The following is a 13,150-nucleotide window of genomic DNA, read 5'->3' as shown; positions in this document are numbered from 1 at the left end:
CTTTTCTTTTGTTTCGTTTTCTGCTTGCGCAATTTCCAGATTGAATAACATCATCAATAGCCTCTCTTCTCAACCATTGCTTCCCGTTTGTGCCCCTTGACTCTTATAATCGCCACCTGGTTTCTGTAAAAATTGTAGATAGCCTTTCGCTCCTTTATTTTATCCCAGCCATCTTTAGAATTTGAAAGAGAGTATTCTAGTCAACATTGCCAAAAGCTTTCTCTAAGTCTACAAATGCCATAAACATAGGTTTGTATATCCTTAACCTGTTTTCTGCAGTTCTTCATAATCCACACTGATGTTTCCAAATATCAGCTTCTTCGTTTCTCCATTCTTCTGTAAAGGATTTCTGTTAGTATTTTGAAACCGTGACTTATTAAACTCATAGTGCAGTACAATTTTGACACCTGTCAGCATCTGCTTTCTTAGGACCTGTAATTGTAATATTCTTCTATATAATCTTCTATATAATATTCTTCTGTATAATCATTTATAGACCTTTCATTTAAGTGAATAGCAACATTATCCTGTTCAGACGGGAATATTAGAGAGGTGCAATGTGTAAACAAAATTAAACATATGTCGCAGCAAACATTTATTTCGTGGAATTTTACAGGATTGGAAAAAAGTTTACTCCTGTGTCTACTAGCTTGGGCTAGCAGTAACCAGATTCACTGTGCATCCGTACACAAGGCCACAAGGCGACCCAGCGACAGACGGACGCTGCGCTGTGAGCAGCAACCACCCCTTCACCCAACGAGGCTGGTGTCCTGCGCCCCGTCTGGACAGCACACTCCAACAAAGCTGCAACAGATTTGTCAGGATTACACACAGAACAAGTACACTCCTCGCATGATATATCGTGAAAGGTAGGGCGAGGGCTGGTGGTGCAGGATAAGATATATGCGTCGCTTCGATCAGTGAGAAAACATGCTGATGATCAGCGCTTAACACAAATTCACGAAGTTCATCGACAACACAGTTAAATGTACTGCGTTATCTGCAATCAACCATCTGAATAACTTAGGACCGTCCAAATATCTAGGAGAATCTATCTGGAGCGCCTGTGTATGCTACGAACGCAGAAATTTAGTTGTCGGCATGGCACAAACCAGTCAACTAAGGAATGCCGGGGAAATTCAATTTACCCACGAAAGAGGTCAATTATATTCTAATGAGACACTTATCAAGTAAGGTTACACGTAAGATATACCGAGAGCTAAGTAAAATAGCTCCAATGCAAGTCTCTACAGACTTTCGGATGTGAGAAAGTCGACACTTCATACCATTCATTCATATTACTTAACTAAGTTGAATTTTACATATTTGCCTTGATAGTATCGTTACAGAAATTCTGAGGCATATGTGACATTGTCCTTTGCGTTGACCACATGCGAATGGAAATGGAAGTGCATGCAGTGATGCAAACAGACTAAGTAACCACCGTCATACAACACATGCTGTCTTTTGGATTACACATGAAAATTCTGATGTAGATATCCGCCGTATTTTTCTCTGTTACGTTTCTATTATACGCACATCAGGAAAGTGTTGCATCAACTCAGTTCCAAGCTCTCCTGAACACTGACGTTGAATGTGTATATTGCATCAATAACACAGTCCATCAGATTGTTAATAGATGCCACTGAACCCGCACAAAGATAGAAACGACCATGCATTCGCACTGCGTGCGACGAAATGGGAAATGCAGGCGATCAAAGAAATGGTTCAAATGGCTCTGAGCACTATGGGACTTAACATCTGTGGTCATCAGTCCCCTAGAACTTATAACTACTTAAACCTAACCTAAGGACATCACACACATCCATGCCCGAGGCAGGATTCGAACCTGCGACCGTAGCGGTCACGTGGTTCCAGACTCAAGCGCCTTAGAACCGCACGACCACACCGTCCGGCTGCAGGCGATCGATTCCAGTCATAACACCAGGAAGGAAGTACACTAGTTGTGTCGTTTGTAGTTTGTCCACGCCTGGGAGGTCAATTCCGAAGTTTGATCGTTATTAGAAAGGGCTCTCATCAAAGGAAGTTTCCAGACGTACCAGAGTGAACCAAAGCGACGTCGTTCGGACATGGAGAAGGTACAGAGATACAGGTATCGTCGATGACTTACCTGGCTCAGGCCGCCCAAAGGCTACTACTGCAGCTGATGACCGCTACTTATACGGATTTCAGTTTGGAGGAACCCTCAGAGAAATTCCATGCTGAGTAATGATTTTCGTGCAACCACAGGACGTCGTGTTTCTGCTCAAACTGTACGAAATAGACTGCATGACGTGCAACATCACCCCAGACGTCCATGACGAAGTCCAACTTTGGCACCTAGACACCTTGCAGCACGGTACAGATGGACCCAACAACATGCCGAATGGAATGGCATTAAGTTCTATTCAAAGATGAGACTCGCAAAAGCCTTCAACCGGACAATCGTTTTTGGAGGCAGTATGGTTAGCATGAACATCTTAGTCACACTGTCCCGCGAGTGCAGCAAGGTGGTAGTTCCCTGATGTTTTGGGTTGGCATTATGTGAGGCCAACGTACGCCTCGGATGGTCACTGATGGCAATGAAACGGCTATACAATACAGGCATGATATGCAGCGTTTAGGAGAGGAACTCGTCTTAATGGACGTCAATTCTCGCGCTTTTCGAGGATGTGTTGTAAATGTGTTCCTTCATGACAACTAAACCGCTGGATTAGAATGGTTAGCAAGTTCTCCAGACATGAACCCTATCGAACATGCCTGGAATACACAGTAATGGGCTGACTTTGGATGAGATGACCCACCAACCTATCTGAGAGTTCTACGGCGTATCGCCGTTGAGGAGTGGGGCAGTCCGAACCAACACTGCCTTGACGATCTAGTGGACAGTTTGACACGACGAATGCAGGTATGCATGAGTGCATGAGGACTTGTTACCAGGTATTAGACATTCCGTCGTACACTCCACTCTGGAATACAAATTCAGAAAGTCTAGATTATTACTGTAGAACTTGCAATTTTTTGTTTTTAGAAAGCTGAAATATTGTTTGTGTAAAGAGTCAGGAACTCCTACAAACATGGTGATGCCAAACTGTTTTGGTGTGTGTATATGTGTGTGTACAGCGTTAGTACGAGTCTAATATTTGGGTTACACATTTCACCAATCAAGAAACCACTGTTAAGAGTCTGCGTAGAAAACCGTGGCCTGTAATGCGCACATGGAAGGGCACGCATGGGTAGAACAGTAATGGTGAGGGCTACGGCCAGGCGTTTAGAAGAAATGCGGAACACTGGAGGGGGAAAGCCATCTAAATTGAAGCCTTCGCTCCCATTTGTTGTAAATATTAAGTGGGGTCCCTCGGCGCCCACAGTTGCGTGGTGACCATTCAGAAATATCTGTCACAATTTATTTTCGCCTGGTATATTAAGCATTAGTAACTTTCAAAGGAGCATCATAAGTGGCGAATTTTGAGTACAACCTTTCACATTTCTCTTTCTGTCACTTAAAATTTGCTTCTCTGGCCAAACATGTTGTGCAAAAATATTGCAAAAAATTCTGAAACAGTAGTTTAATAACTTTATTAAGTGAGGAACTGAGTTAAAGTAAGTACGGCATTGCAGTGACTGTGTTATTCTGATTACGATGTAAAGTTCCTTTGGACATGTATGCATGTCCAAAGCATCAGGCATTGAGGAGACTACAGCCGTTATGAAATACATTAAGCGTGTTCGCAACTGCAAATAAGGACACCCATCAGCTTTAGATTGGTGTGACTTCAATGAAAATTTATGCCGAACGGGGACGCGAGCCTGAGGAAAATTAAGGTGAGCAGCTTATGAAAAAGCACATCGTGAGTACAAAAAACGTGTAATGTCTTCACTTATGTTGTTCCAAAACCCATAACATTCCTCGTTTCACCAGCTATTGATGGCCCTTAAAAATTATATTCTTTCATCTAAAAATTCTGTAGTTAGTGGAATAGCACGGTGGATAATGAAATTTTGTGTAACAACGAATGGCAAAATACTCTCTTCTTTGCATGCTATCATTCTCCAAAACCTCATTTCAATATCTGAAACCGTCTATGAAATATGAGGAATGATGGGTACATTTTCCTCTGGCTTTATCGCTGGCGCGGCCCGATCGGAAATGAGTGTGCTCTGTCAGATCAATTTTCTCGACATTGGTAACTGACAGACACCTCTACGCAAGTCTAAAAAATTAAATATGTTTGATAAATTTCATACGCAGCAACATGCAACATAACATTCATCATACCTACCTCTATTTACCATTGCCAACCTTTCTGAATTTCGCGCAGAGCCTTACTTCTACAAAAGTATCACAATAACTGTGACCATTAACGAAATGATGGGCACATCATCATGAACCTGACAGACAAAGAAAAATGGAACTTTTAACGGGTAGTTTCTGAAAAATCGTTTGAGATAGATTGCAGGGCGTGTGCGTCGATTTTGTCATCGCCGACTGGCCGAAAGGTGGCAGACACTGGTCGCACTGAACTTCCAAGTAAACAAATGAACTCGCCCGGCGCTTTGAATGAAAATTAGCCACTGTGTATCGGCCATCGTATTCTGCGCGGACTCTACATCAGTGCTGACGGGCTTCCTTCGTTCACGCTGTAGATTGCTTCATACTGGTCGACTCGTACTTTCTTCCTGAAGCATGCAGCAGTGTAAGGCAATTAGTGACTTCTTGTTAGTAGATGAAAGGCATGACATTTATACGCAATTGCGAATATGAACTACCAACAACTGTATAATGGAATGATGACAGTGAAAACTTGTACCGGACTGCGATTCGAACCCGAATCTCCCGCTTATCACGAGCGGTCGCCTTACCATTTGGCTATCCGAACACTTCTCACGGTCAGACCCAAACCTCCATATGTCGTCAGCCACAACCTCTACTCGTACATCCATTATAAGGGAGGCATTGCATATGAAAGTTATTTGCCCAGTGTCGGCAGATAAATACAATACTGCAGAGCCTATGTTATTCCGAATCACGAGCCAAAGAAACTGGCACATCTGTCTAATATCGTGTAGGGCCCTGCGAGCATACATAAGTGCCGCAACACGACTAATATCTGAATAGGTGCTGTAGAGAACTGACACCATGAATCCTGCAGCGCTGTCCATAAATCCGTAAGTATACGAGGGGGTGGAGATCTCTTCTGAAGAACACGTTGCAAGGCATCCCAGATATGCTCAATAATGTTCATGTCTGGGGAATCTGGTGGTCAGTGGAGGTGAGTAAACGCAGAAGAGTGATCCTGAAGCCACTCTGTAGCAATTCTGGATGTGTGGGGTGTCGCATTGTCCTGCTGGAATTGCCCAAGTCCGTCGGAATGCACAATGGACCTGAATGGATGCACGTGATCAGTCACATACGTGTGTGCAGCTGGAGTGATACGGCCCCTGATGCGTCTAATTACGACTCTGACAGGTGACACGTATATGACACCTGTCAGAGTCGTAATTAGACGCATCAGGGGCCCTATCACTCCAGCTGCACACACCCCATACCTTCACAGAGTATTCATCAGCTTCAACAGTCCCCTGCCGCCCAGGCAACATGTTTCCAGCCTTTAACAGTCCAACGTCAGTCTTGACTGGCCCAGACGAGACGTAAAGCTTTGTATCTTGTAGTCATCAAGGGTACACGAGTGGGCCTTCTGCTCCGTATGCCCATATCAATGAAGTTTCGTCGAATGGTTCGTACATTGACACTTGTTGATGGGCCGGCATTCAAATCTGCAGCAATTTGCGGAGGAGTTATACTTCTGTCACGCTGAACGAGTCTCTTCAGTTGTCTTTGGTCCCGTTCTCGTAGGATCTTTTTCCGACCTCAGCGATGTCGGAGATTTGATGTTTTACCGGATTCCTGATACTCACGGTACACTCGTGAAATGGTAGTGCGGGAAAATCCCCACTTCATCGCTACCTCGGAGGTGCTGTGTCCCACCTCTCGTGCGCCGACCATAACACCACGTTCGAACTCACTTAAATCTTGATAAGCTGCCATTGTAGTAGCAAAATGCGGCAGACGCTTATCTTATATAGGCCACAGAGGTATACTTCAAGAGTTCCTTCCTTAATTCCACATCAGTAGAGAATTTTCACGAAGAGCCCTGTCTTAACCAGTGTAGACTAATTTTTTTACTACGGCATTCCCAACTTTTCTGTTGAGCAGATCGCTATTCCACTCAATACTATCTCCGTCTTACATCTGTTTTCCCTCCGCTCATTTTCTGCCAAAACATTACACTTAGAATTGCAGTTAATATTCTTTCAACTCTTCCTCAATTTGGCTAGAAGAGCTACAAACAACCTTAGCAATAGTATTTGCCACCTTAGAGATTTTATACGCCTCCCGGAATTTTATTCCGTTTCGTCGTCGGTTCTTCCACCTAGAAGTTGCACAAAAGGCGGTTCACAGCAGCCCCGCCGTACATCTTTCTTCACAAGAACTGTCTTTCTGGTTCCATGATTTCTTTTGCTCCCAGGAACAATGGCTCGTCCCTGTACTGCCACTTCACTATGCTCTGAATTTCGAACATCCTGTTTCAATTTGAATTGACGAAATCTTTCTATTCTCAACGTCTACAAATGTTAGGAAGATACCCTGATTATTTCTCCACCTGTCTTCCATCACTAAGCGTAAAATCAGCACTTCTCGTGCAGTACCTTTGTCCCTCCTGAAATTAAACACGTCTTCGTGTTAATCTTCTCACTTCTACGTAACTCCACTACTGGCCATTAAAATTGCTACACCACGAAGAAGACGTGCTACAGACGCGAAATTTAACAGACAGGAAGAAGATGCTGTGATATGCAAATGATTGGCTTTTCAGAGTATTCACACAAGGTTGGCGCCTGTGGCGACACCTACAACATACCGTCATGAGGAAAGTTTCCAACCGATTTCTCATACACAAACAGCAATTGACCGGCGTTGCCTGGTCAAACGTTGTTGTGATGCCTCGTGTAAGGAGGAGAAATGCGTACCATCACATTTCCGACTTTGATAAAGATCGGATTGTAGCCTAACGCGATTGCGGTTTATCGTATCGCGACATTGCTGCTCGCGTTGGTCGAGATCCAATGACTGTTAGCAGAATATGGAATCGGTAGGTTCAGGAGGGTAATAGGGAACGCCGTGCTGGATCCAAACGGCCTCGTATCACTAGCAGTCGAGATGACAGGCATCTTCTCCGAATGGCTGTAACGGATTGTGCAGCCACGTCTCGACCCCTGAGTCAACAGATGGCGTCCTTTGCAAAACAACAACCATCTGCACGAACAGTTCGACGACGTTTGCAGCAGCCTGGAGTATCAGCTCGGAGACCCTGGCTGCGGTTACCCTTGACGCTGCATCACAGACAGGAGCGCCTGCGATGGTGTACTCAACGATGAACCTGGGTGCAAGAATGGCAAAACGTCATTTTTTCGAATGAATCCAGGTTCTGTTTACAGCATCATGATGGTCGCATCCCTGTTTGGCGACATCAAGGTGAAGGCACATTGGAAGCGTGTATTCGTCGTTGCCATACCGGCGTATCACCCGGTGTGATGGTACGGCATGCCATTGGGTACACGTCTCAGACACCTCTTGTTCGCATTGACGGCACTTTGAACACGACCGCATGTTGCAGGTCCTGTACGGGCCTTTCTGGATACAGAAAATGTTCTACTGCTGCCCTAGCCAGCACATTCTCCAGATCTCTCACCAATTGAAAACGTCTGGTCAATGGTGGCCAAGCAACTGGCTCGTCACAATATGCCACTGACTACTCTTGATGAGCTGTGGTATCGTGTTGAAGCTGCATAGGAAACTGTACCTGCACACGCCATCCAAGATCTATTTGACTCAATGCCCAGGCCTATTAAGGCCGTTATTACGGCCAGAGGTGGTTGTTCTGGGTACTGATTTCGCAGGATCTATGCACCCAAACTGCGTGAAAATGTAATCACATGTCAGACCTAGTATAGTATATTTGTCCACTGAATACCCGTTTATCATCTGAATTTTTTCTAGGAGTAGCAATGTTAATGACCAGTAGTGTACTTCACTCAACCTCCTCTGTCATCTAGTCTTCGTCCGCCCCTACAATTTTCCGCCCCTACAGCAGCTTCCATCGCCGCACCCACTATTCCTGGAAGCCATGACAGATGTCACACTATAATATTCTTCCTCCCAGTAAGGGTCTTTCATAGCCTTCTTTCTACATTTGATCTACATCCATACTCCGCAAGCCACAGTACGATGTGTGCGGTGTGTACCCTGTACCACTGCTGACCGGGCCCTAATTTCTCTTGGAGGTCCGTACGCGAAATGTATGTCTGCGCCAGCAGACCTTTATGTGGTCTCCTTTAGAGATGAACAAAACTTTCCCAAAATTCTCCATACCACAATCCTCACATGCTCGTTCCATTTCATATCGCTTTGCAACGTTACTCCGCAGTATTTAAACGGCGTGACTGTGTGAAGCAGAACACCTCACATATTCTCCTTAGTGCTTCTTCTTTTTCTGTTTCATTTGTCCACTTAAATTTTGACATTCTTAGATACCATCACTTTCAAATGATCCTAGTTTCTTCTCCGTGTTTCTCAGGTCCCACGTTTCAGTTGCATGTGGTGCTATGTTCGAGATATCGACGTTTAGGAATACGGTCCTCACTTATACATAAATGTCTCATACCACAAGAGTTCTTTTGTTGAAGAAATCTTTCTGCCTGAACTAATCTACTTCATTGCTTCTCCTTCCTACTGATTTTCACTACTTTCGCCTCTGGTTTGTTAATCTTTAAGTTTGTTCAGTGTGGATACACTGCGCATTCCTTTCAATAGGCAAAGTTCTTCTTCTATCCAGCTAGAAGGGCTGTATAAGTATAGGCGAGTAAAACAGGTGAGAGCATGCAGAACACTGAATATCAGGTTGACATTTACCGGGTTGCCATATGCGTTTTAAACATGTGATAGAGTGCAATATAGGACTGGTCGTCATGCTGTCAGAACTACTGTTGTCTTGATGTTTACCTGCCGATCGGACCGCTGATAGCGCCAGAGCTTGTATTACAATCTGTGTGCACACCGAGTTCATTAACATATTGCAGACGTCTAGCTGAACTACAAAAAAAAGTCAGCACAATGAAATGCGTATCAGTGCCCAGAGCAAAGAAAGATGGGGAATAGCTTTGGCGGTGCAGTTATTCTTGATTCGTCGCTCTCTTTTTCTTACCTCCATAAACATTGTTAGGAGGAGATACTGACCTGTCATCGACCACGCAGAAGTAGGGCAGAAAGTCATCGAGGCTCCGAGTGAAGTTGGACAGCACGCAGTTGGCCAGGTGGCGGCACTGTCCGGGACCTGCTACAGGGGTTGTGCACTTACGCAGCTGCAACTCTGTCTGGGAAGAAGAGAAAACGTCCCTCAGCTTCGTGGTGGATATAACACAGGACACATTGCAGGCAACATAACAACTCTCTGGTATTTTCGGTATCTTCCCCGAACAAACAGGTGTATATTTCACTAGACAAGAAATTATTGATTTTTACAGACTATTTCCTCCTAGATGCTACATATACTTAATTTTATAAAAAAAATTCAATTCGGGCAGTTCATATGTCACTGAGACCCACTCCTTAACTGTGATGTTTCGCTCGTAATTTTATCAGTGGGTTTTCGTAGTATTTCCTGAAGCAAAATATTTTACTTAATACTGTGTATGAGCCATACGCCTGGCAGACTGGCCACCCTTCTCAAGGCATTGATGTACCAACAGCCTAATCTTGAAGGGGTTACATCAGCAGACGAAAGACCTTCAATCTAGCATGCTGTCTAGGCCAGTAGGAGGCGGTACAAGTGCCACCAGAGATTGCTGGACCTGCAGACCTGTTTGTCACGTGATTACGAATAGTTCCTCTAGTATTTCCACGTGGCCTGGGTATTTGGAGTGGCATAAACTCGCTTCAAGGCGGCTTCCGGTGAGCTCTGGGGCAGACACTGCATGTGCCCACAGTACTTCAGAGTCTTGATTCGAACCTTCACTACATACGACGCTGCACCAGCCACTGCCGACCAAGGGTGCCAGCGTCCGCCTTCACATCACCAGGACATGGCGTCTGCATCGGGAATGACAGGCTGTGGAACTTCACTACATTGTTTTGTTGTACTTCCAAGTCAATATTAACTTTACTGTTTCGTCATTATGGTCTTCAGCCTAACTTTTGATTTTTGTACATTCAGTGCTAACACTGAACTTAAAACTATTGTAATGATAAAGTTTTCTCCAAGAGAGGAGTGTTGTGGTGTATGTACTCGTACTTCTCAATAAAACTGTTCTACATTGTTTACCAGGTCTGTGTTCTCATTGTGCCTCCGTTTAACAGCTTAGTATTACTGAGACGAAACTATCAACAACTGTGTTTTGTTTTGCCAAAAATAATTTGAAATTTTTGACAGCTTGAAAACTCGGCACTCGATAACATACCCCTCGCACCCTCGGAATAGCGCCTCGTGACTGAATTGCCCAGAGAATACGCTTCAACCAAGGCACAGTATCCTCATTATAGTACACCTCTCGGCTTTTTCACCAGACCCTGCATTTAAGTTTTTGTAAAACATTTTCTGTCCAAATTATCTAAAAGACCTGGATAGTAATGAAACTAGTAGCACCTTACCTGGTTGACAGCCAGTTTATAGGACTGCGCAGTTCCATTCACCTCCAGCGTGACGTGTGAGACGTTTTTGAGGCTGTCGATCCAGGCGATGTCAGAGATATTCAGCCTCTTCTGAGGTTCTGTAACAGTAATTATCTTAATGATTAACTGTTTGTCGTCGACTACAGCATGTACTGGCCGGTGTTTTAGACCATTGGAGATCCTAAGGTAGCCCGAACTGTAGGTTATGTTTGTTCCTTCGGTACACAGAAGGGGGCAATCTAATTAGGAAGAGGCCTCCACCTCGAAAGCCACCCTTTTCAACCATGTGTTCATGAACCATCTCTGCACTTAAGTGGTCATTTGTATGAATATCCTGGAATTTGATTTTGAGTTTTCCGTTTATCAGAATAATGACCCTGTAATGTCGTTGCTCACTAATGCATGAATTGACTTGTTTAGACATTTCACACTTTTTGCAGGCAAATATGTGCATTTATTGCTTGGTACATTACTTCAATATGCATGTTTGTGTTGATACTGCTGTTGGCTCTATAACAGTATGTCCACCACCTGACGCTTTTAAAATAATGCTCTTGGGGATACAGTCTAAATTGAGCTCTAATAGGATCTTAAATCAGTCACTTCAATTCTTCTTGCTTCACACTCCTCATAAGCTTTTAAGTTTGAGTTTGCGTTTCCTTCGATTTAATTTTAGCACATATAGCTTCCCTCCATGCATAGTCAGTGTGCTACTTTTCCCACAAATTCTTCCATCAGTGAAAGCCAAACATCATGAAACAACCGAGCTTAATCTGACATAAACACATGACAATGCATTTTTCCCACTTTACTATTCATTTCGTTGAAAAAAATGATAACAGCTGTTGATCAGACCTCCTTAACAAAAGCGCAAGGAAAACCCTGTCTCATGTAACCGAACGTAGGAAGTATAATTACCTCAAAACCATAACCATTAGTTCCATGTGTCCTATCGATGCAAATGCTGTCTCTGCCGTACCCTTCAGAATTACACATTGAGCATTGCTCACAATGATGAGGACAAAGTTCTACTTTCTAAGGAGTGAATGGCCGGCCCCGTTGGCCGAGCCGTTCTGGGCGCTTCAGTCCGGAATCGCGTCATTGCTACGGTCGCAGGTTCGAATCCTGCCTCTGGCATGGATGTGTGTGTTGTCCTTAGGTTTGTTATGTTTAAGTAGTTGTACGTTCTAGGGGACTGATGACTGCAGATGTTAAGTCCCATAGTGCTCAGAGACTTTTGAACCATTTGAAAGAGTGAATGACGTTTGTTGCTGTTATCGCTGGCCTTAATTACGATTACTTTTGTTTATAAATTGTCATTGGCTCATGACCTCAGAACGTATTCGACTACACTTTTCAATGAATATTTCCCTGAACGATAAAATATGAAGAAATGCTATGACATTGACTGAATCACGATTCGACTCGTACTTTCTGACGTAAATTGACAAAGGGCATCTCTCAGCCTGCTTCTTCCAGTCACCGAATTCCTGGAAATAAGCAAATTCTCTCCTGATGCGATCGGCACAGCATGATTCTTAATACATTTTATTCGAAAGGAGTGAAATATTGCACAATGGACATTTCATTTTCGTAGGATTGTTTTCCTATGCAAGTTTGTTTCTTTAGTGGCGCATTCAATTGCGCTAGTTATTGAACTGTTTGGCACACAAACTATACAACTTTTCCACTTTTAATTGCGGAACTGGATGTGACTGTGACATGTGTTCCCTCAGATTCTTGTTACAATCATAACTTCTTCCACATTCTGAATACGTGTATTTCTTTTCTTGATACTTCACATTTAAGATGCTACTGTCATCACAAGAAGGAGAAAATCATCTCATTCACAACTCCTCAAAAAATTCACACGACGACGGCGTAAACTACTCTCTCGATAGATACTCGATAGACCAATAGGCGTCAGGCAGCTACCTGCTAAACATCGCGCGTTTTCCGCTTGCTACTTGCTTGGTGCCGCTTCGGCTCTTTTCGTAAGAGATCGGCTGTGGAGCCGCAGTAGCACCTCAGGCTCTAGGGACAAGTTCAGAGGCGGCGTTCCTGGAAAGTCACGTGAGCCTGGAGCGGCGTCAAGCACAGAGCACAGCAGCCAGGAGGCGAACTTGCTTGATCCCGCAGATCTCCGGCCGCGCATTCGTCTTCAATCCCATTGCTTGCAGACGTCAGCGACGTAGATACAGTTGGTACACATTTCGAACAAGTCTTCGTCCTTAATATACACATAAACATTTACACACACACACAAAGCTTTCTTTTTTTGTCAGGGCCATATTGTCCCAGAATCAAAAATAAATTTCATTGTACAGTTCTGACTGAAGACAAATACCAGGAATAAAAAGCTCGTCCCAAATATCCCCCAATTGGGACACCGGATAGACCCACTGCCATCTCGCTTGGCAT

At 44.0% G+C, this 13,150-nt stretch overlaps 1 protein-coding gene across 1 annotated transcript in view; it reads right to left on the bottom strand.

The window, feature by feature from the left end:
- Positions 1 to 578: 578 nt before the first annotated feature.
- The window catches only part of LOC126354677 (inter-alpha-trypsin inhibitor heavy chain H4-like), a 142,760-nt gene continuing 130,188 nt past the window's right edge, over positions 579 to 13,150 (bottom strand). Inside the window, exons 15-17 of the mRNA XM_050004482.1 lie at positions 10,709 to 10,827; positions 9,299 to 9,435; positions 579 to 804 (exon numbers count right to left, since the gene is read on the bottom strand). Of these exons, the coding sequence (XP_049860439.1) occupies positions 750 to 804; positions 9,299 to 9,435; positions 10,709 to 10,827 (311 nt within the window). The 3' untranslated portion in view covers positions 579 to 749. The remainder of the gene's footprint in view (positions 805 to 9,298; positions 9,436 to 10,708; positions 10,828 to 13,150) is intronic.

The sequence above is a fragment of the Schistocerca gregaria genome, chromosome 1, assembly GCF_023897955.1.
Source record: "Schistocerca gregaria isolate iqSchGreg1 chromosome 1, iqSchGreg1.2, whole genome shotgun sequence".
Classification (NCBI taxonomy): domain Eukaryota; kingdom Metazoa; phylum Arthropoda; class Insecta; order Orthoptera; family Acrididae; genus Schistocerca; species Schistocerca gregaria.
The sequence above is the reverse complement of the archived record's forward strand: the minus strand, read 5'-3'. Positions and strand labels throughout refer to the sequence as shown.